At 34.6% G+C, this 25,841-nt stretch overlaps 1 protein-coding gene across 1 annotated transcript; it reads left to right on the forward strand.

Moving 5' to 3' along the window:
• The first annotated feature begins 12,738 nt into the window (after positions 1-12,738).
• LOC113231707 (CDGSH iron-sulfur domain-containing protein 2 homolog) lies at positions 12,739-21,079 on the forward strand. Its single transcript, XM_026466186.1, has 3 exons — positions 12,739-12,916; positions 14,367-14,572; positions 19,222-21,079. The coding sequence occupies exons 1-3, from the start codon at positions 12,820-12,822 to the stop codon at positions 19,312-19,314; spliced, it is 396 nt and encodes a 131-aa protein (XP_026321971.1). The 5' UTR covers positions 12,739-12,819; the 3' UTR covers positions 19,315-21,079.
• Positions 21,080-25,841: the final 4,762 nt, after the last annotated feature.

Here is a 25,841-nt window from a genome sequence, read left to right on the forward strand (position 1 = left end):
TTACCCAAGAATAGTCAGACCAGAAGACGTAATTTAGAAAAGTCCGTTTCCTAAACTGGTCTAATCGCGATTCGAGCCTATGACATTCTGAATTGAGCTGCATTATAACAACAAGTCGTGTGCTTGATGGTAAACGCGCCTCTCCATAACAGTTGCAATGCCACTAAAGAGTTTAAAACGCAAAGATCGGAGGGTACTGCCACTGCGCCCGTCACTCTGACACATAAGTTGACAAGTCCCATGCGTCATAAATTTGACCAGCACCCTTACCTTTCAAAACCGGAACGCAATAACACTCACATTACTGCTTGGCGGCAGAAATAGGTAAGGCAGTACATCCCTGGACGAACTCGTACACAAGGAGCTCTACTGGGAATAAACCCGGTGTTTTGCAGAAAGAGCGAAAGCGCAATTTCAAAAAATTTTGCAAAGTAGCATGTTTTAGTTTTTCACGACAGTTTCGATATATTTAGGTCCTGTTTTAAATTCAATTTTAAAATTTTAACTTAATTACTGACATTACTACTTGGCAGCAGAAAAAATAACTAAATTCCTTAAAAATTATAACGCACGTCTCCATATGCTACAAAGAAAACATTATCCACACGTTGTAAATGCACTCGATGTACACATCAACATAACTGCATAAAGAGCAAGTGGGGTGTCAGGCATCGCTTTCGATTTTTCCACTTAGCAAATGCTCATTAATCGCGGAGTTGAAGCGTAACTATGAGGATTCCTTTTTATCCGACTCTGTGCTGTTACGGGGATATTTATAAATTACTGTATCAATCTACATGCAGAAGTAGAAGTAAAGCTCCTTGTTAAACAGTTCGTCCAGGGAAGTAGGTGTACCGTCGCCATACCTATTTCTGCCGAATTTTAGTAACCATATTATATAATATCTATTTTATTTTTATAGCAAAACGAAAGCGTTTACAATATCATAAATATACAAAGTAAACCTTAAAATAGTACAGCCAATAACAGGTTTTCTAGAATAAAATTTAATATATAATACAACACCACAAAAACTTCAGCCAGTTCTTAATGCTTCTGATCTTCCCCAAAAACGTGGTTGGTGTATGCGTTTCAGTGAGAAATGTAATGTGTCTGTGTGCATATAAATGTATAAATTATTATAAAGTGAAATATGAACTACTTACATATTATAATGTTATTTTTATTTCAATATGTATAGCTTTGAATTCAAATTTAAACTATTATATTTAGTAGTAGATTTTATATCGTTACAAAAAATTGCTTCCATTCCGTTCGCTGCAATATAAATTGAGCCTAAGGGTGCTTGGTGAAATTACAGGCACATGGGATGTGTCTTTGTGATAAAATCTGAGTGACACTGCAAATAAATATAATATATATATAATAACATATAATAATATATAATAACATGACTGCAGCAGGCAGCAACATGGCAGACGAAACCGACAGCATGCAGTCGACATTCAGTCAGGAGCTCGGTGTAATAGTTGACGTCGACGTGGAAGCACGGACGCTACTTCTGTTACTATATGATTATTATATCACGTAAATATATCTATGTTTTGGAAGCACGGACGCTACTTCTGTTACTATATGATCATTATATCACGTAAATATATCTATGTTTAAAAATAAATGTTTCTTCAGTTATACTGCTCGCTTTTCCATACGAACACTGGAATGCCCCCTCGTTCACTGTAACTTGTATTGCCATTTAAGTGTTAACAATTCTCCTTAAATCAATTTGGTAACTAATTATTCTATAAATTTGCGATTTTTTATTTGCAGTAACACTGTGTTGAACCGCAAGTCCCTGTATAGTGTTTTGTAATTTCATGGCAACAAGAATCTACCGGCTGTTATCAAGGAAAACAAATTGGTTGGTTTTTCGACTAAAATGACTTATTTTACAAGTACAAATTATAATGGCTGGATATACCTAATTCTTAAATACATCTTTTTTATGTTATTAAAAATAAAAAAGTTAAAAAACATAAACTCCTTTTTGCAGCTTTTTCTCAAAATGCTCTTTTGATATTAGATATTGTAATTTTTGAGTTCAATAACATAAAAAAGATACATTTAACTTACGTTGTTACATTAGACATTAAACAAATCTATCCAGCCATTATAATTTTACTTTGGAAAATAAGCTATTTCTATTGAAAAACGTATAAGTTTATTTTTCCACGACAACAGTCGAAAGATTCTAGTTTTTATGAAATTATAAAACACTGTATTTAGTCCAAAACTAGCTTGCCGCGGTTAATTAACCTTTTACATTACTACGTTTTACGCAAAAATATAGTTAAACTGTATGATAAAATAAAAAAAAAAAAAAAATTGTGAATAATTAGGAATTTAAAAAAAAATCGTGTTTTAGTCGGTTTTTTCAGAAAATCATGATTTTTCCAACCCTGCTATGTATAGGTGGTTTTATCAACTGTGAAAATTTAGTAGTATGTATGGTGAGCTCCAGAGACCGTAATTGTCTTGACGCATGGGTGAGAGAATCTGCTGAAGGAGGCTGGGACGAATAGACCAGTCAGTCCATCACGCAATAATCTATTGTGGCAGTAAATTATAATAGGCCAGGTAATATCACCAGCAGGTGAAAGGTAAAGGAAAACTGCCTCTATGGCCGAATGGTTACCATACTGGACTGTCGCGCAGAGGTCCCAAGTTCGAATCCCGGGTCAGGGGAAATATTTACATGGTCTGCATTTACTTCTCTCGTGAGTTTGGGTAATATTACTGAACTTCTAAAAAAGTAATGTTATCCTCCTCTTTTTTTATTATAACACGTGGCGGGAAGTCGTGCGTCTTATGGTAAGCTTCACGCCTGTCCATAACAGTTGCAGTGCCACTCAGGGCTTTAAATCGCAAAGATCTAAATGGCACTGCCACTGCGCTCGTCACCCTGAGACATAAATTGACAAGTCCCATGTCCCTGTAATTTCACTAATTTAGTGCCCTCACAAGGGTGCTTACAAAAGTGATAATTATGAAATCATGGCAATTAATGTACGCATTAAATGTATTAATAAATGACAATGCCGGAGTGATTTATTGTAGCCGATAGATCTCGTCAATTGTGAAAGGTCCTGATAACGCGTATCCTGTCGGCTAGTCCACGAAATCTATTCCCCAACTCAGAAAAAGGTATTGAACGGAAAATGTGTTTTCAATTGCAGCGTTTGCTACGTACCTTCTACATTAGCTTACATTCTTCAAGTAGCCTGCCTACGCCATCTATACAGCATTTTTAATGCAGTCACAAAAGAAAATATTTGTCTATAATGTATAATATGACAGTGACTTTTAGGAAATCAAAATAGTTTTGAAAAATGTACCACCGTATGTGGTATCTCGTTCTCCATCTGACATACGTCCGAACTTAGAATAATAACGCATAGAATGATAGTTTCATATCAAACGAACCGTCACAAGTGAGGCAAAAATCAAATTCATGTAGGCTAGTTTTAGTAGTAGGTTAATTTTCGGTTTTAGTGAATATTTATATAAAAATACAAGTTGAAACGCGTTACTTCCTTTTGGAATGTGATGTTAGTATCTATTTTATGTTTGTCTGACGTATTTTTACACTCATTTACCGCACATTTCGTCATTTTTAGCTAAAATTCTTGATCTGTTCGCGGTGCAAGTTGACCTTGAGCACTGAAGGCCCGCCCGCTCGTGTAGGCCCTTTGGGAGCGTTTCAATTTGCCTCAGTTAGCGTGTGCGGACTAGGTTTCTATGCGTTATTATTCTAAGATTACATACATTTTTGTAGGGATAATATGAATTGATCATCCAAGATAAAATTGATCTATTGTAAATGTACTTTTGTAAATAGTCGATATTTATTTTAATGTTTGATATACGAGTGTATATATTAACTGTTCCGTCTACATTAGTTGATCTACGGATAAATTATAATAAATGAACTGCATTCAAGGTCATTATGTTTAAGCATTCCAAATTAATATTTAATAGTCTATAATCTCAGTACAGAGTACTAAAAAACCGACCTCAAAAGTCATACATCCCCTAGTTTGCCACCCTTAGATGTGGAATATTTTCTTCAAATTTAAATGGGACCACATCTGAGGTACCCTCTTTCCAACAAAAAAACTTCATTAAAATCGGTTCACAAAGTTGTCGCGTAACAAAAAAACATACAGACGAATTGAGAACCTCCTCCTTTTTAGAAGTCGGTTAAAAATAATATTTGATCCTCTTTTTTCACATTCATATTCATTCATATACAATCAAATCTTGGTCGCGCCCTCCGTTCAGTAACTTAGGTAGTAATATGAAAAAGCAGTGCAAGCCGAGTGGGCGAAGTCAGCATGCCGCGGCAGCGGCCGGCGAATGCCAGAAGTGAATATGATTGCGTTTCTGAACATGGTTTCAGGTTTTTTAATGCTCATTTGTCTTAGTTTTGAGGCTCAACATGAAACTATCAGTATACAAATCAAACATTACCTACGAACAGATTAAAATATTCATAGATTTAATGTACTTTATGTCTCGGAGAAAAAGAATCAATCATTAAAAAAATGACCGTTTCGATTTCTTTGGCCCGCTGCTTTTGCAAATTTAAAATGATCATTTAATTAGATGCCCTTTTTGAACGTTTAGTAGCAATGCCTTATGCTCAAACTTGTACGTCGAGGACGGTTCACAACTCTTGGAAACCGTCTGGAGTCCCCACCCAGCAATAGGACAGCAGTGGACTTGTAAAAGAATCGATGATTATGATTAAATAAGTGTAGACGGGTATACTCGGAAATTTGTTCCACTGAACCTTGCCCTGAAGGAAACTGTTAGAAACATTATACTAAAATAAACAATGAACGCTGTTAATTTAGCTAAACTAAACAATAACGTGGACAGTCCCTTCTACGAATCCCGGACTTCTCGGAGCCGACTATATTTATGTATACCTAAGAATATGCGTATTATTTATTAAAATTTGAGTACAATTATTATTTTCTATTAAGTACTTGCTACAAATCATTGACTCAAAAACTTATATTGTAGTTATGTTTTAAATACTAACATACTTTAAAAAATAAGCATGAGACAACCTATATTTTGGAATGTTTAGAAAATCAACAACTTTTATACTGGTTGATGACGAAATGGGTATGTCTATAGTAAGAAAATGTCCATACTTTAGGTAAATTAACTCTCTCAATTCCGATAATATGGTCATTATCAACAGGTGAATTTAAGCGGCAAATATATTGGGTTCCGACGCGCGGAGCCGCATTAACGCATGCGACGTCATCAATTAAGGAACGTGATTTGCCCGTAAGTGCGCGTTCACCTTTAACAAGAAAATTGCATAAGAAAAACTGCGATTACAATATTAACCTGTTTTGAAGTGACATTTACGGTAATGTTTTAATGGCCAGGTAAAAACTTGTGTGCCAAAATGGGCAAACAACCGACTTTATGAATGCACTAGTTGACGTTTATAGTTTCGCTTGAATCAGATATAATAAGTATACATCGAACGTATAGACATTAAGGAGCCACCATACTTATCGATGCAGAATTGGTTTGAGTCGATCACGTATCATTCGTTTCATTAAGTCGATCGGCCGTCCAAGCCAACATTTGGTCGTTAACGCCATCGTTCCGCAAGGAAACCGGTCGTCACTATTCGGATGTCTTCGGGTGCGTTCAGCTGTCGGCCGGTTCCTTGTCGGTCTTTGTCGAGCCGCATCGTCCAGGAAGAACGAAACTCACGTCTTTTCGCTCTAGGTGAACGAAAATAAAACACTTTCGGCCTAATGTAATTCCGCGTTGTTAAGCGTGATCACTCCTTTAAAGAAGTTATTGGTCACTTCTATCTATTCTATGAAATTTCCAGATCGATATCAAAGACGTTGCCGAGCTTAACAAGACTGTGACGGTGCGACCTTCCTTCCTTCCATCGTCATCCCACCTTTTTTTAAAAAGAAATAGTGGAAATAAATCCAGTTTTGTAAAAAATATTTTAAAATTTTTTTTTTGTGATCTTTGAATGTTTATCGCGCAAGAGATTTTTGGGAACTGGTAAAAGGATCAAAATTAGAGGAGCAGGAGTGCTCGGTTCAGCGATTAAGCAAAGAGTGACAACGGAACGAAGCAAAATGAGAATGACGAGGCAAAGGAATTAAAGAACGATTCAAAATTTGAAAACAAATGGCCAGGAACCAGAGAAAAGGTGATAAAAAGGTGGGATGACGACGGAAGGACGTCGCAGAGTCACGAGACGATTGGCGGTCAAAGTATACCTACAAAACCTGGAAGACATAAAATGATGTCCGCAACCTGCATTAAGCTAGCTTCGTTTGACAAAAATCTCGCTCAAAGAAGAACCGTGAACTGTGACACGTACATTTGATACAATTGCTGTGCTTTAACCAATTAGCTCTTCTGTTAACTATTTTGCAACTATAGATCCCTCTATGGTATTGTCAATATCATCTAAACTAGTGTTATGAAAGACCCGTGATAAAGGTGTCTCGATCCGAGAAGTGAACTTAGAAAATACTGGTGATTTTAATCTCAATAAAAGCAAACCGGTCATACAATATAGACGCAATCTAAAAAACACGGATACTCTGTCGGTCATTCCGTGTTCGTCAGCATTGTAACTGTCATTATTTCTCAATAAGCATCAATTAACGGGAAAAGTTCAGATGCAATCAACCGGTAAGTCGTTTAATAAACTAAAAAAAAATAAGTAATAAACGATCCCACATTTTGAACTACATTGTAAATACAATGAAGACCACATTGCACACAACGTGTATGGAATATATTCTATTTAAAAATGTATGGATTAGCTTCGTACTATATGCATTTCACTATATAGGAATTGTAATTGCAATTATGCAAGTAGGGTTATTTAGTAAGCATTTGACCTGTCTGGGTTAAGATGGATAGTTGCCAGACTTGGTTGCAAAGCCGTTTGTATGTTTTGGTTCTGGAATATTCTTGAGCTATGAGAGTAGTCATGTGACTATTAGCATCTTTGTTTTGTGACATTCTTATAATTCGTACCCTCGGTGTAATAAAGCTACATCTGCAAAATGACAACTTTTCAGGAAAGAGATTTAAAGATTCTACAAACGAAACTAGTTGAAACTTTTTAAGCTTAAATAGGAGTTATAAAATGTCACATGTACAGAATTTGTATCCTGTAGTTCGTATTTAGTAGCAGTAGAGCTTCTTGTGAAAGAGTTCGTCCAGGGAAATGCTGCCACCTTACTAATTTTTGCCGCCAAGCAGTAACATGCGTATTATCCAGTTTTGAAGGGTGCTGGAGAAATTATAGGCACTTGGAACTTGTCGAGATCGAACACGTAGAAAAAGACCCTTCGATCCGAACCTACGTCTTCCAGCACACTGTGCCAGACGCTATAACTAAACCACGGAACGAACTAGCGGATCTTACGAATTTTTCTATTTACTTGTTGCAGATTTTGTTTTTGGTTTTTAACGACTTTTTTGCCGTAACACCATCTGTGACCTGTTTGTTTTAAAATACCAAAGGTAGAAACAACTTGATTTAGTATAGGCAAAGCTGCAGAACCTTGAACACCGCCGTAAAGTAGCCTGGTGAGATAGAGGACAAACGCGCACTTATTTTCATATAAAAAAACATATAGCTAAACAGTCTATAGAATGTAAAATTGAAAGTGTATGTCGTAATTATGCAACGCTCATACAATAGGCAACAAACATTAAGCACTTCTCAGGAGTTTTTCTCTTTGTATTTATTTACAAATTCAATGTCAAGAAACAATAACAGTCTGTTTAGCGTGATTAGTAAAATAAAGCAAGGCTTAGTGTAGGTTACTTTATTTTGAATTTTTTGACAAACCAAATGTAAATTCGTCACTGACTCTTAACAGTACACTTGAAGCCAAATACTGTAACTCAAAAATTGTACTGTAATTCAGTATTTAAATTTTAAATTCAAATATAAATACTGAATGGGACTTATTGCGAATAATGTGATTATTTTTATTTAGTAGTACAACATTTATTGATAATAATTCAGTAATTTTAGAAATTTCAAATCATGTCAATTTCAGAATTTTTAAGTAACTAAAAAAAAATCAAAATCTATTTATTCCAGGGAAGTACTGCCACCTTACTTATTTCCGCAGCCGTTCCGGTTTTTCAAGGGTAAGGGTGCTGGTGAAATTACAGGCACATGGGACTTGTCAGCTTGTCTCAGAGTGACAGGCGCAGCGGCAGTGCCCCTCAGATCTTTGCGATTTAAAGTTCTCAGTGGCACTGCAACTGTTATGGACAAGCGTGTTGCTTACCACTAAACGCAAGATTACCACCAGACACACAACTTGTTGGTTCCGAAACTTGATATAATTAAAAAAAGTGGGTATTATTGTGCAGTGTGACAACTGCATGTTACATACTGAATTAGACGTACATAACTGGGTAGATAAATAGGTAGATATCAATAGAAAGGTAGTCAATTAAAATTCCAATCAGTATTGGTAGTTTTGTGATAGAACACTATGATAGGACAAGTTAATTAGTTTACATAGCTTTGGATATGCATAACTTTGTGGATAGATTGTATATATGATTATCCCCAATGTGTGATGAATAGACATAGGCTATGGGAACAGTCAGCAATGGAAGTAAGATATTCAAAATTTACCTTTCACGAGGCTTTCATACTGCATAACATGTGTAATTATTGATATTAATAAAAAAAAATAGCATCTAATACTTATATGTATACAATAAACACACGGTCAACTGTACTATACCTACACTCGAGTTGAGAGTTGAAATTAATATGGTGAATAGATTACATAGTTAGTAATGTAATCCTAAAATATTAACTATGGAAACTCGTAGTTTTGATAATAAAAATTAATGAAATATTTGTAAACAAATTATAGGAAACAGGTTTTGTAGGTTAGGAAAACACGGCGTTTGGTTATTGCAGCAACATTTTTTGAAATAACACAAATAAGTAACCATTTTCGTAAAAAAAATGAACGAACGCTTTTCGTAACGTTGTTTAGGTATATTCGATAGCCCTCTACGCAGAGTGGGCATGGAGGATGAGGAAACGGCCGTGCATATCGTACTACAATGCTCCGGCGCATGCTACGTTGGAGGGCCAAGTTTGCTCCTGGACGTCTTCAGCAGACTAGGAGAACGCTGAGATTCCTGGAGGAGCTTAAGTGGCACTGGTAGAACCCTGCACCCACCACAAAATACCTAAATATATAAAGTGTGGGCAAAATTTGACCTTGGCATACATTAATGACCTTAAAAAAAGTCAAGGCAACATTACCAAGAATAAATGGGCGTGTATGAAGACTGAATGATGCAACTGGAAGGAAGCGAAACAGGTATATCAGGTTCGCAGATCCATAGTCTCTGTCTACCTTAATGAAAGACATGCATCATGGTTTTCAAGAAAACTCAAAGTTCATTACACATTGATATAAGCTATAGCTAATGCTCATGTTTAATTTGTCAAGTAGCGTAATAGAGAGCAAGGACAATACATATACTTCCATTCATAACACCTATTCATTGCTTTATATACTTGATAAATATGCATGGAACTGCATATTTAGATATGTAGCACAAATATATGCAAATTATCATTGGTAGACAAGTACCAGTTGCATATTCGTCTCCATCTGTGGACATTAATGTCTTTAAACAGGCTATAGAGTGTAATCAATGTGTTTTATGTTTTCTATTTACAAATACAATGGACAGTTATTTAAAAAGTAATGGTTGTGTGTGCAATCAATAGCATGTAAACTTTATAATAACCACACAAACTCTTTGTAGACTTACGAGGTCTCCTGTTGGGTCATGTGGTGACAGACTGTGATGGTTCAGTGCATAGTTTACCAAATTGGTCCCTACTGCCCCACCCACAGTGGGCCTTGGAAGCAATTGAGAGTGTTAATGCTGTCCAAGGGGTGCTAGCACATTTGAAAAACAAAAACCTGAATATAAACTACACTACATATAACTTTTTTATAAGAAATATAAGTTTTCAATTATATGTTGTGGTGGTGAGTGTTCAAATTTTGTTTATCTTGCCTAAGTGGGTGGTGCGTCAAAAAGTTTGGGAACCTATGGTTTAGTGACTGGCTACACAATGAATAAGGCCCAATAAATTACACATGAATGAAGGAATTAAAAAATAATAATAATTACACCAAGATTTTAAAATGAGTACCTCAAGGTACCGTCCTAAGGCAACAAAAGGGTGAGAAGCCCCTTAGCCTACAATGGGGCATTATCGAAAATTGGGATAGGCTGAACATATTAACCTCACCTTCAAGTAATACATATAGAATGTATAATAATAATAAATTTAATAATAAAAAATAATCGGAAATCCCTGTATGCCTTAAAATAAAATGAAAACATCAAAACGAAAATAGTTACACAGTTTTACATAAATTTTACAAGACTTCTAAAGTCACTATTGTATTGCTAAGTTACATATATCAAAAATATCATAAATATAGAACAAATATCAATGCAACAATTTTAGAATTTCAGAGGAAGGTATCGTCCACTCTATTACTTCCTTAAAGTATATATGTACATTTTTTGCTTTTTAATCCCTTTTTCATCCTTTTTTTAATGTATGTATATTTATTATAGGTCCATTTTATTAAAGTAAACATAACACTAAAGTGTTATGTTTACTTTTAAATATGGAACTTATAATATACATAAAAAAGGATATATTTAAGTTAAAAAGCAGAAAATGGTATTTTGACTTTCAACCTTTAAGGTCTTCTGCACTTTATAGAGTATTTTAAACTTTGTTCTTCTACTGACATGTTCAAAAACTATTCCAGGATTAAAAATATCTTAATCAGCCTTTGTATTGAAATTTTGGCTCATAATATTTTTTTTTCTGCTTTAATTGTAGCACCAACCTTTTTTTTTCAGTTTGGCCCAATGGTCGACTGGTAGAGCATTATGGCATTAAGTTTGCCATTTGTACATTATTACATTGTGCAAAAAGATTAAATAAATAAGCAAAGTAAGTATTACTTTGATTCATATTTATCTTTAAGTTTTAATTTCCCATTGAATTTCACTTTCAGTGGTAAAATTAAACATGTGTTTAACTTCCTAAACTTATGACCTACTAACGACCTAGACCTGGCACTCTGTAAAACAGTGTCCCAGTGTGTTCTCACAAAGAGATTTTACTATCTTATCATAAACAGTATATGTTGCAACATTAATCATTCAAAGAACCTTTATAGTAGAGAAATAAATTATAGCTATTGTTTAAATTCAATTCCCATTTCAAATGGTCTGTGTATGTCACTTTCAAAATATTTTCCAGAGGCTTATTCTAGCAACAACAAGTTAACACTAAGTAATTATGAGTCATAGTCATAGTCCAACAAAGTTTACTTATCTTAACCTTGAAGAAGATTGTTTTACAAATACTAAATACACTGAGAGCTTAACAACTCTGTGTACAGACAAACTGTGTTAAAAGACATATTATCACAAAAGATACAATGTTACATTGTAGTTGTTTTATTTTTGAATTTACATAATGGAATAAACAATTTCATATAATTTAATGTTTATTGAAATAATGATAAGTAAATAACAATGTGTTATTCTAACGATATTGTGTATTCAGATGTTGATACCAAGATTGTTTGTTAAGAACTTGTACTTTGTCACGTTTTACGACCGATGTCTGAGGTAAAGTAGGCGTTTACATGCACTTTCGACGTAGAAATCACGACGAAATTTTGTGTATACGCATTACATACATGCTTGGGTTTTAAACACGTAAAATATCTCAAATACCTCATTAACTCAACTTCAGTAATACAACATTGTTAGTAAGTTCTTTGCTATTTAGTAAAAACACTAAGTTTTTACGAATAAAATTATTCGTTAGTGACGTTACATGCACGTAAGTCGAAACGGTCAAAATTGAAAGTAAGAAACGCGCGTTCAGCTTACCTCGCCGCTGCGAGCTGCAGGAGAATTTTCTTCGATTTCGTATATAATGTGTGGCAAACCGGCTTCGCCCAGCAAGGAGAATCCAAGTCCCAAATTGTCACTTCGATTCAGGACCACTAGTCTTTCGTCAGCCATATTCAGTGCACAGCAGCATTGAACACCATCCTTGCGAGGATATCACTAATTACACTTTAGAACCACATCAGGGACTACGTACACTGGCTTTTATTCAATTAAATTAATGGAAAATATTCATAATTACAGCCCACGAAAAAAGCAAGCGCACCCAACCAAAGCGAAGACAAGTACACACAGAGAAAAAATAAATTTGACTGAATGATTGATTGAAAAGGAATGTTAAGAATGAATGAAATTTGAAGGTTCGTTCACACTTTTCCCAAACTGAAAATTATGTATCGTGAATGGGTGATTTTCTTGTAGCTTTTTTACCTCACGATAGATGGAGCTTTTCGAATAGAATGGGCTGTGACACCGAAACATTCGTAGAATATACGCTAGATGTCGCTATTTACCGTCACATGTAAGGTTGTTTTCTCAATTTTTACTACAATTTTGACGTATGAAAAAGATGTATATATACTTTGCAACATCTTTGAGCATCGTTGTCTCTGTTTAATGCAATATTGGCGAAGAGCATATCAAGCAGCGAAAACATAAGTGTCACTTTGACATCAACACACGCGAGGTGCGGGCTGTTGTGTAATACTGTAAAGTAGAAAATAAATTAAATTATACTAACGTTCTGTTTGATTCTCCAAACATTAACTCAAAATGTACGTCTTATCAAACCTTGTTCGTGTTACTATTCCTAACTACTTAGCCGGTCTACCAATTCCCGACACATTCGGCGGTTGGTTCAAGCTCGGAGGTAAAAAAACTTTATACCTAAGCATTAGTCTCAGTGTAATTTGTTATAGAAAGTTTTTTCCTGTTGTGTGAGTGAACGTTTTTTCATAGAATTTTTTGAATTAAGACGTAAATTTGTGCAATTGAATTTTTGTTAGCGTAGTTAGAACTTTATTACTGTAACGTAATGTTTAGAGTTGATTAGCGCTAATGACAATGTGAACGCGGTCGTACTATGTTTCAATGACACACTTTCATAAATTTGTCTTTACTGTGGGATTTATCAAAAGTATAAATAAATCATTGGTCAGGTTTTTGCTTTGGGCGGGTAATTAGAGTTTGGCGAATTTATTTATATGAATGTATGTTCACTCAGTAGGTCAATTATTAGTGTTGATAGGTCTCCTTATTTGTGTTTAGACAACTGGTAAGACCCATGCAATGCAACCACTGTATGGAATATAAAACCTTGCTATTTCTCATTTGTTTGCCAGAATACTGGAATTATTCAGACTTAGATGCACAAAATTGTTAATCGAATTTACAGTTAATTGCTACAGATAATTGCATTTGAAATGAATTTCATTTAGTACAGTGGAGTTAATAATCTGAACTGACTGGAACCAGACCCTTTTCAGGTTATCAAATTTCTTTGATTAACTTATGTTAAAAAATAACATGTATTTACATAGTTTGTTTTATAAGGTCTGTCTAATTTTAAATTTTCGAGTAATTTTCTTAAATATACTTTATGTTAGTTAATATCACTGTGGTTTTAAAGTAACCCTAGTTATTTTTTACTTGTTAGGGATTAAATGGTTTTTTAATGCAGTGCAGTCCGGTAATCAGGACTCCACTGTATTTGTAAATTCTTTATTTATTACTATAGAAGCAAAATATGACATTGAGTTGCGGACACCAGGCTGTTATACCAAGTACTATAGCAAGCCATGTGTCGATTATGTATTGGAGTAGTATTTTTAATAATCACGTTGCCACTGTGTGGGAATTTACGATTAATGGTGTCCAATTGTTAGAGACACACGGTGTCCCTAATGACTTTGGCACTGTAGCATCATACACCCACATAGTGACTCAGCTGTCGTTTTTTACAATTTTTAATTTTTTTAAAATCATTTTCATCAAGGACACCAGATGTCTCAAGGACATGTGACAGATTAATAATATATTTAAAAAACAAATTATATAGTTGTAACTTTTTGGATGCCAGACTGCTGTGTGAGTGGATTTGTGATGGACAGTGTACATTTGTCTTGCGGATTAATTGAAAAATCATTAATTGAAAAAAAAAGCCTCTTGCATCTTTTGCCCTTTTATTTTCAATAACAATACATACTCGTAAATTAATAAGGTTGTGAATTTTTCAAACTAGTACATATTTTTGATCATAACATTTTAATTTAAATGTAATTTCTAAGAACATTTACAAAATTTTTTACAATTTTTTTCAGTAAAGGACTGGCTGGCCCTCATCCCTCCAACAGTAGTAATTGGAGGCATCTCATACTATACATACCAGACAGTGAAGAAAGCTACAGAGGATACTGGAATAGTTAACCCTAGCGTCAAGAAGCACATCCCTAAAGTTGTGGACTTCATTGATATTGAAGATATTACCGAGAAATCTTCTCTTTGTAGATGTTGGAGAAGCAAAAATGTAAGCATACATAAAACATCATTACTTAAAATGTATAAGGTTTCCATTTATGTATTATTTAATATTAAACAGGGTGGTTACCTCTTTATCGAGTTCTTAGGTTTTCATGATTGCTAAATCATTTTGTTGAAAAAACAAATGTGTTTTTTCATTTATATTTTTATTAAGTATTTCATTTCCAATTTTAGTTTCTTTTTTGTGGTGCGATATTACATCATGATTACTGATAATGCGAGGCGAGGCCTCCATTGGCGCGATGTTACTCTTAGAAACACATTGAAAGACATGCTTTGATTATTACGCTGTTATCTTGAATTTGTAACCCATTTCTGTTTATCAGTTAATATTATTTGATTTTTAAATCCTCCTTATCAGATAAGATGATTGTTTAAGCAAACAATTTAGAGAGATATATGTGTACATTTGAAGAATTCATCATTGCGCACTACAGCCAACATTTATATAGTACCTTACATATATCCGACTGAAAATCATGCTCTTTATCAGCTAACAGCTACTTAGAACAATAAATTGCATCAATTAATAAGAAACGGGTACTTTCACACTGTTTTTTGCATACATACATGTCTTGAATTGCTTTCTAAAGTTCATATTTAAAAATTTAAAACAGTTTTGTAACAAGCCTTCTTTACTGCACTGTGTTATAAATTGTAATTTAATTGTAATCACTAAGCAGTTTTATGTAACAAACATGAACACTCGAGATTGTGACGTAAATAAACAACCAACATTGACGTAACCTTTAAGTGTACTTGACGTATTTTTGTGTTCAAATTGTATTATAGAACTTAATAAAATAGCCGACATATGTCATGCAAAGCACATATTGACGAGATTTTGAAACTGACATAGTTAAACCAATACATACAAATACAATTAGGAAATCAAACAATTGTTCTTAAAAATCTGTACCATATCGTATCATCATCGTCGTATAAGTATCACATAAACGAACGACTCAGTCCAAAATAGTCATAAATAGGCATGTTACGTCATTTATATAAACAACAAACAACAAGGGCTCAAGTATTGAGCCCAGTGAAACACCATTTTTCACATTTTACTTGTTACCTCACAATTCCCTGTCACGCAACGAAGAGACAATAGTAAATAAGTCTTCATTCCTTTTATAGAGAGGTACTGCTGCAATTGCGGAAGTCTAAGAATTCGATATATACAATTGGACTTCACGTTATCGAGGAAATAGTTTCACGATGGTCTAATGGTTAATGGACACAAGATAAAATGGGTGTGCATTAGTTCTAGCCACAACAAAAGACCACAAAATACGCAATGGATTGATCACAATCGTACACATAATTATGTCAGCATGCAAATTTGCGACACTACTCCTGCACACCTGTTGATGTAATCGATAAGGGACCTCGGTTTGATAATTGATAAAAATTTTAAGTAGAACAAGCATATTAATTACGTAAGCGATAAACTATGCGCTATATTGGCAAAGTTCGTAAATGTTAAACTTCTATACTTGGTCTTTCTGAGTAGCTATGAAACATGTTAGTTACATCTTGATCCAATATACTGCACATGGAAATTGAAACTATTTTTTCCAATCTAAATCGCAGCACAAATCAATATTTCGGACTTTTTACAGCTGGCTCGATTTAGATATGAAAAATTCCTTAGGGCGCGTAACTCGTTAGGGCGCGTTCCCATTATGTCGTGACGTTTTATTTATCGTTGTACAACTGTCGTGTCTAACCTGTTCCCATATCACGACTGTCTGTCGTGACTGTGTCGTGGAAGTTTATTTTATCATTGAACGAGTGTCGTGTCTAGCTGTATCTGCTAGATCGTGATGACAATTTATCGGTGCACGTGCAGACATCGTTCAATAAAACATGACGACAATAGTAGCTGCGATTATCTGTCGTCACATTTTTATCGTGACGTTTCAGTCCGTGAATCTGTTAACGTCAAAAAAGTCGTGAACGACAGTTAATCGTGTTGTAGTATATGTGAACAACGTCATTTAAATAAATAATAAAAATAAAAATCATTTCGGCGACAATGACCCATATCAGAATTAATTACATTGAAATTTAATTAATAATTAGTGAAAATTAAAAAGACAATAAAAGGTTATAAAAATATAATAAAATTAAATTAAACTAAAGTCAAAATTCTAATTAAAATTACACGTACTACATAGTTTATTAATGTCCAAATCGATTACCTCCACAACCGGCACCATAGTGGGCATGCTTATCACAACAATGCCGAATATAGGGGCAATCTAACCTGCCAGCTATCATATAGCCAGGACGATATTGGGGCCCGCATCCTGCGCACCAGTGATGCACACCTTTGCGCATCGTTGTGTAGAAGCGATCAGTGCATGCCGCCGCGAACAAATATACATGACACGACCCTTTAAACTGCACGACTATCTGTCGTCACGGCATATGGTCGAAACGCAAAACTGCGAATTGGCGCGATGCGATTCCGGGTTCGGGTGATCATTCCTTCGAAGATCGTCAACGGCAGTAAACGTATTTCTTAAACTAGGCAGCGACAGGGATCCTTAAAAGAGTTTTGCACTGCTGTTATTGATAATGAAATATAGAAAATAAAAACACAAGATTAACACTTTTGTGTTTCGACCCATAATGGGAATGTGCCCTAACTTACAAATTTGACCTAAAAAACATACTTACACAATTCGCGTCAAAATTTCACGTTCCATGTTATGATGTAAATATTAATGCCGTAAGTGACGACATCTGAATAGAGATTTTAAGTTGGTTAGTGACCGTTGCATTTGACTGTACTCGGTCTAATAAAATTAGTGTAAGAATCGCAAAAACTTAAGAACTCAATTTAAAACTAATAACACGTACTAAAATTAATATAATTCTCGTCGGGGAAATCTTTTTCTTTCTACATTTTCAAATTTTCAAATTAAATACACAAAGCGCGATAAAAGTAACATCTGAAAGTACTGAACACAGCATAAAACAGTATATTTTAGAATAAACAATTGCAAAACCAAATAGAGGAAAGAAAAAGTACTTCCGTATGTTACGATACAAACGTAAATCATCGTTAAACCACATCGTCGCTTTGCACCAGGTGTATTTATTTCATTTTAACATATTTCTTTGGTTTGTTAAAAAAAAAAGACATGGTGTTCTGCATTTTGTAAAGTCGAGAATTAATCTTCCTACGTATCTGGTGCTTTCGCTATTTTTCTTTTCGTTTTATTGGCATGACAATCTGCGTTGTTAGAATACACTGTCAGATGGCGGTGAAGTTGTTACTTTTTCGTATATAAAGATATCGACTACAAAACACTCCGTGCTCAAAACATCAATGATCTAATCAGTATCCCTTTTTGCATATCCCGAATTTCTATCCTAAGGTTGCCTGGAAGAAATTGCTACATAGCAATAAGGCCGCCTGTTGTACATCAACTTAACTATTTTTCCACCTGAGTTACTGTTTTGTATTGTAACTGGTATGTGTAATAAAGGATATTTAATTCATTCATTAATTCGTCAACATTTTACGTTTTAGTGAGCTAACCACTCTGGTTAATAATTTAACCTAAATTGCATCTGCGCTGTATAGTTTCATGGTCACGAGTTAAATAATAGATAAATAGTATAATAGTTATATGTTGCTTCTCATTGACAGGTCTGGATTCCCTGTGTCGGCATGTACCTGCCTAGATTTTAATTTCTTAGTTAGGTACATTTGTGTTTGTTAGCCATATCTCGCGATGAAAGAGAACGAGATGAGAGAGAGTGGTTTTGTGTTTTTTACTTTTAACCCGCGCCCTAGAGAAACACGTTGTCCCTATTATTGTAATAAAAAAATTAAATTGTTTATAATTTTTTAAAATATTTTTTAAATAAAAAAAGATGATGGTTGAACACAGTTTGCACGCGTAACTAAAGGACGGTGCAGTACCAAAATTGTTAGGTGTCCCTATCTCTCGGATGAGTGATGGGCGTTAGAATAGTGTATAAAAATCTTTACTCTGTCTTTTTTGAAGATGGAGTAAAATGACAGTTCATTGTGCAAAAGTGTTGCCAGCTAGTGTTTGCAGTCGATAAATATTCCATCGATTATCGGCTGTATGTTGCTCACGCTTCTTCAATAAATATCCGAATTAGTTTCATTTGAAACATTATCGGCCTATTATTCGTCCCAACTGCTGGGCACAAGTTCATTTGATTTTTTCTTGAGTAAATGAATTGTCAATTTTTGTAAGTTCATACATACATACACTGCATTTGGAACTATGTCCATTAAAAATACGAAGGGAAGACGTATTTAAAAGTTTTTGATTTTTATTCAATATTAGTAATGAAATCCGTCTGTTCTTGTTCAAATGTATAATATGAATAAAATTGATTTCAATCCTAGTAGGTCAACTGTCAAAATAAGAAAAAAGAAAATAATAACGCAATTAGTAATCTTTAGAACGTGGCAACATTCGCGATTCCAACATTTTTGGTCAAATTTTACTCTCTCACAATTTATCGATAAAACTGTCGACAACAACTACATGACTATTTAAAATTTTATGAAACTGGCAACACAGGACAGGCGTATTACTAATAAATAAACTTAATTAACATTTTATTATATCTTTTCAGTGGCCGTACTGCGATGGTTCGCACGGCAAGCACAACAAGGACACGGGTGACAACGTAGGCCCTGTCGTCGTTAAACATAAAGAAAACAAGTAATCAAACTCCTATTGCCTTTCCCGTTATCGATTTGTTAAAGTACATAAACTTGTTACAGTACACAAATTTCTAAGTAGTTTGTTAATATAAAAGTTTGATAAGTTCGATTTTAATCTTGCGGAGTTATTAAGAGTTTTTAACTGAAAATGAATTGCCATGTCAATTGGCATCATTATTTCAAGGTCAATAACGTAACTTGACATTCTTTACAATAGTTTGTTCCGTTGAAATAAAAAAATATTTATTTATGCATAATTATCAGACATAATAGACAGTGTATTGACTGGAACTTCTAGAAAGAAAAAAAAATGCTGAAAAAGGTTGAATTATGATGACAACGTTCATATTAGACACTGGACACATATCGAAACGTTTAATCGAACTCAAAAGACGATTGAAGTAATTCTTTTTTCAAATCAAACGTTCAGCAGGGCTAAAAAGGCCGCATTGGCAGAGCCATAACATGATTAATTGACAATTCATATTATGAGTTTCTTACAATTCATATAACGCAATTCATCTACTTGATAGTGTCGTATGGACATTGTTATCGCAATTCAACATTTCCTTAGGGTTTTTTTTTGCGTTTGCTTAGAATTATATAATTAATTACAAAAGTTTTCTTCTAAGTTCTCTGCCGTTATAAAGTAATTGTGACAATACGCAACAACAATTCCGGGATTTCAGAAGGAGATATTATGCACTCTAATTATTACTTTCTTGAAATGCAGGTAAACAGAAATTGCCTACTTAATCTCTGGTAATTACATAAGATGTACTCAGAATAGGTAAAGTGAACTTGAAAGTCTCTCATTGTCTAGGAAAATCGAGATCAGGCAAATATATATAAGAATATATATAATAATAAGAATCTTTTTAAACATAGCCTTAAATTGATGTAGGATTTTCTGTATTCAAACTCTGTAGTTATGGGTAAACTGTTATTCTTCTAAAAACTCAAAAATAATGTATCAACGCTGCCCGCCACCGTTCTTTATGACATCTCCTTCACTCTCGTCATTCACTCTTCTCCTACAGTTACATTCTTAATTACTTAGTTATGGCTGCGTTCAGTGTACATTTTTCTATAGTGATAAGAATTTGATTAAACTTGTTACAGTTAATACAAAGATCAGACACAAAGAAATTCCTTCCATCTCACAAGACCCGGAAGACCTTAAGAATTTCTCTGCGTTTGTAACAGATCTTTTGTATTAGATTTTTTTCGACTTTTATCTTATTTTACCTGTATTTTTTAGTAAACATTTTGTATATAGTTATTGTGGGAGAAGTTCTAGACGATCAGGGCCTTTTTAGTTTGCTGTACACATTACCTCTGAAAGTAAATAAAGTAAAGTTGTTTAGTAAATAATAAGTATAATTTTTGAATATCACTTTTTTACATTTTGGTCGCTACTATACTTTTTAGAGTTGAATGAAGGTTTTTTTTTGTATATTTAACGGGTTCCTTGTCATAATAAACATACATACAAAGATTGTTTTGGAATTAACAAAACGTGTGGTGTGTGTGAAAATTAGTTACCTTGCAGTAATAAAAAGTAAAAAGTGAGAAATTTGTGATCGATCTAAGTTTAATCTAATTGTTTTAAATATGTATTCGTCATCTATATACAGGCAATAATATACTTATGTTTAGATTGTAAGCAAAAAATCTTTATTTGCATTTTTAAATTTTGTGACACTATTTATCAGTTTTTTTTGGAACGTTATATCCGTTACTGTTGTTTTAATTGCGTCGATCAAAAGGAATAAAGTTAGATTATTTTCTTAATAATCCTGTTTTATTATTAAAAATATCCCATATTGCCACTCTTGGCACTTGCGGTGTATTTGGTATTTTGTTGTAACTGAGTAAAACGTATGTCTACCATTTAGATATCCAGGGTGACAGGTTGAACGAGATAAATATTTAAAGAGGCGAAAGAGTAGCTGATACCCGCACCGAATATGTGAAGAAAACACTACCTTCCTTTTAAATAATAATAGTAATAACGCACACACTCAACATTGTCCCGCACTAGGGAAAACCCTGTGTCGCAGGTGCCATGGACACACACTTAGACAACCACAAATTACACCCAAACTCACGAGAGAAATAAATGTAGGCCATACAAATATTTCTCCCGTGGGACCTCTGCGTGGCAGTCCGGCGTGGTAACCGTTCGGCCGCGGAGTCAGTTATACTGTCTCAATATAAATGTCTCTTAACATTTTGTAAAATTCTGTGAAAGATCGAACATGCAGCGAGTGGCCTCTATCCTTACCGGCCTCGGTGCTCGCATTTCCACGGCTTTCACACAGTATTTGTAAAATGGCGCGACATTTTTTTCTTATGTTTAAGGACGATTCCCTTTACATATTCGGATTAGATATCGGCTACAAGTTTGCCTCTTTTAAGTATTTATCTAGTTCAACCTGTCACCCTGTAAATTGAAATCATTTTAAAGAGATTCAAAATAAATAGTATAGTCATAAATAACAATTAAGAAATTATAAATTACGTGGTTCAGTGCTAAGTCAAAGTCAAACAATCATTTATTCCATAGGTGAAATTTTTACATTTGATTGACGTCATTTTTTAACCTACTGCTCGTTAACTGCGCTGACCTCTCTGAAAAGAACGAGCAAGAAACTCTAGGGACTGCTCTTTTCAAATAAACTTAAATGCTATAGAATACATTTTCACTCATATTTGTGTGGAATCTAGACTCACGTTGTCTTTCCATACATCTTTATCCAACACGTAGTCTACAATTTTCCAATATGACTTTTCAATTAAAATACTTTTAAAGTAAGTTTTAAACTTAGGAAATGCATAATACGTGCTCCGGAATCTTATTGTAAAAACGTATACAGTTCCCCATAAAAGAATCGTTTACTTTAGTTAAACGAAAAAGCCCGCCTCTGACTGATCCGGGCGCAAAGGTGCCCATCACGCTTGCCGCATTAGCTCGCTGTATGCAATGGACAATTGCACCAAGAACAACCTGGCGCGGCAGTCATCGCCCCTCTCTCTTAGCGGCCATCCAATTTCCGCTACAATTCTTTTCGCATCGCTACCCCAACAACCGGCCGTCTCAACAGCAAGCGGAACAAAAGTGTAGCGACTTTCCAAATCTCGTTTCTTGCGAGCAGCGGACTCAGTCGCTGAAGTCACTGCACCACCGAGATGCGAAGCTGCAAATGTCCTAACACTTGACGCATCCCAAAGGAGACACCTACTACCTCTTTCCGTTTCAGGCATGATGCCGTGTAAATCTCCCTACATGATGGCCACTAGCCCCCACCGTGGCACCGCATTTGCATTGATGTTGTTCGCACACATTGCAGCCCAGGCGAAAAGCAACCGCCACACGAACAGAATCGATGTCGAGCAGTTCCCGGATGCGGAAGATGGTAGAGCATGGAGCCATGGGCCGGATTCAGGCTGAGAGACATTTTGCCTCACGCATCAACTTATAAGCTTCTGCAGAACACGTCGCCGAAGTTGGTCAAATTTCATAAAATGTTTTTCATGCAAAATTACTAAAATTGATTTTTTTTTAATGCTAATAAGACTCAGTTTCTATTAGGGACGATTTCATTGTATCGGAAGAGAAAATTGGGACATCTGAATTTAATAATTTCATACAAAAAATACATAATATATTATTTTATGTATGCAACACCAAAATTGTAAACCAAAAGTAGCAGAACCTACTGAAACACACAAAATTACTTAGCGGAATACTTGATACAGGCAAAATCCTAAAATTGTACCGCCAATAAATAAAAAGAAGAAGCCAAAGCACTATTAAGTAATCTCTGGTCAGTGTCTAATCCAAACCACTAACCATGGACTCTCGACAAGACGGGAATTCTTCACCATTTGACAAATAAATAAATAAGAACAGCGGCCTTACCTTGAGCTCTCATTACGACTCACTTTAGGATATAAAATGAATCGTTGTGAGACAGCGCTACATGAAGTGTATATCGCCATCCCGCTTTTTTGTCGTTCCGAACCTAAACTGTAATAAGAGTTCATGGTAAGGCCGCTGCACTTTATTCTTTCACAAAAAACCAACAGCTTCTTCAGCAAAATAAAACACATTGTTACTTAAAATATATAATTAATTGAAACATCCCTACCTTAAATCACATCACAGATTTATCTTGACTTCTAATATATATCTTTTATTATCCCAGACATTTTTAAACAATGTATAAAATTATTTTTATATAAACAAGACGCTCCTTTGTAACTTTTTAAAACTAAAAGAGTGGCTATAGTGGTGACTTAAAAAGTTAAAAGAACTTAGTTCTTTAAAATACAATCAGAATATACAAAACTTATACAGATGTTAATAAATAAAATATTGTTTACACAAGTGCAACAGTCCTATCTCTGACTCTACATCTGTTAGCATTTCTACACCTGAATAAACAATGCGTGATCTGTAAATTTCAGTGTGTGTTTTTTAACTATACAAGTGACTTATCTGTTCATAACTTACTTACCTATGGCACTAATATTTCATAAATTAGTTATTGCAAACTATAACCTCGACGTCACAATGGGAATAATTCTACAGATTGTAGATAAGTAAATAAAGAAAGTGATACACCAAATACATCTTTTGTTAGTTCTTAATCACAAACGCCAAACTTAGACTCAATTCACATCACCGCGGAAGGCAATGGTAGTGCATTTTTGTAACGAAATTGCACATATTATAATAAACAAAGTAGATACAATACGGCAGCTGCAGGAATTTGTGAGACAACGCGAGTTATCCGGAAGACTCGGGACCAGAGATGGCGCTTGGGTTTTAACCCTGGGCTTTGATAACGCCGGGTTTAAATAGAAGAACTATTTACAACTTAATGTTTCTCGTAAATCTAGGTTTGTTAAATTTTAAACATTTTGTAATATTATTATTAGAAAATGTGTATTGCTTTCCGATCTAGACGATTAGAATTGTCTTCGTATGAATCAATTTGCTTGAAAATAGCATTGATCGATGTAAAAAGTCGTTAGATTGTATTCAATTCGATCGGCGCTTTGAGTTAAAACCTGGGCGGGTTGTTTGGGTTTTAACCCACTGCCCATCTCTGTTCACCACCTATGTTTTTTACTTTCGCGTTTATTCCCTTTTCCGGTATTATAAAACTTTTCGCTACTCCATTCACAGCTATTTTTTGACGCCCTTTTATACTTGTTAATTTAGACCAAATGCGATCTCACGTTAAGTATTAAAAAAATATAAATATTATAATGAAAATTATTTTAAAAACCTTAACTAAATAATGAATAGGTTCATGACTAATAAAGGCGAATAATACTTATCTATCGTATCTAGGTGGTCTCGGTGGTCTCGGGTTCGATTACCGGTAGGACCAATTAGGGGAAATTAACTTTTCTAAAATTGTTCTAATCTGCGTAGGGTAGTGAATGAAAGTAAATTTCTTTATTTTGGTACTCGTAGTACTTAAATGGAATTACAGGCCTACCGCATAACTGAGTCAGTTCCCGAGGTAGGAGCACGGTGCGGGAGAAGTGACAGTTTACGTATTAGTTATGTCGTACTGCATTTTCCTGAAGATATTATGGTTAACATCGTGAAATTCAATAAAAATACACAATAATAATGTTTATACAAAACCTGCAACTTACTTTTCTTGACACATCTAGTTATTGCCGATCTGTGTAGACATGCACGAACGTACAATACTCTTGCCTATTATGTTATGTTGGTTGAGTCAAAACTACCCACCTCTGAAGAAATTCATATTTGTATTACATAGATTTTATGCATTTACGACGTACTATATTTATAGGTTATGTAATGTTACTATATTTAAGTTGTGAACGTATTAGATTCTTAAAACGCAATATTCAATAACAAGTTGTTTGAAAACCGTGTCTAATGACTTGTCTAATCATTACAATAATTATGAGTGAAATGGTTTTTTTCATTGTCGTTTCACGTAACAACCATTGACTAATTTGGTGGCATTGACTTACAAATAAATGGACGACGGGTCTAATACAAAAAACCACGAAAAAAAATGTCCCAAGTCAACCTATTCGAAATTTAAATTGTAATGTCATCGCAGTATCGCGCTGTCAGTCGAACAAATGAAGACTAAAGCGGAGTTTGGCGCTCTGTATACGATTTTAGCGCCTTACAAGCGCGGACACTTTTTAGCGCGGACCCGACGTCCATATAATTGTAAATCAATGTTTGGTGGGCACGTTTTTTCAATCAACTTGTTATTGAATAACGTCCGAAAAATCTTGTTCAAATTATCCCGTGTACAACATGACTGTTACGTAAACTATCTATCCTCCCGCATCGCGCAGCTACCTCAGGAACAGACTCGGTTAAGCGGTAGTCCTGTTCCTAATTTGATACCATGTAATTGTTTACCATATTATCATTACTCATGCTTTTTTTAATAACAAATGCAATTAGAAATTAGTAGCGCTATGATGTTATTTTTGTTATTATTCTGAGGAAACT

This window comes from Hyposmocoma kahamanoa, unplaced genomic scaffold, assembly GCF_003589595.1.
Source record: "Hyposmocoma kahamanoa isolate Upper Pololo Valley unplaced genomic scaffold, ASM358959v1 66, whole genome shotgun sequence".
NCBI classification, from domain to species: Eukaryota; Metazoa; Arthropoda; class Insecta; order Lepidoptera; family Cosmopterigidae; genus Hyposmocoma; species Hyposmocoma kahamanoa.

What these genes read in the sequence shown, in the direction of transcription:
- LOC113231707 (XM_026466186.1), top strand. Translation starts at nt 12,820, where the DNA reads ATGTACGTCTTATCAAACCTTGTTCGTGTTACTATTCCTAACTACTTA. An exon ending in CGGTTGGTTCAAGCTCGGAG is followed by an intron (nt 12,917 to 14,366) that starts GTAAAAAAACTT and finishes AATTTTTTTCAG; the next exon opens with TAAAGGACTGGCTGGCCCTC. An exon ending in GATGTTGGAGAAGCAAAAAT is followed by an intron (nt 14,573 to 19,221) that starts GTAAGCATACAT and finishes ATATCTTTTCAG; the next exon opens with TGGCCGTACTGCGATGGTTC.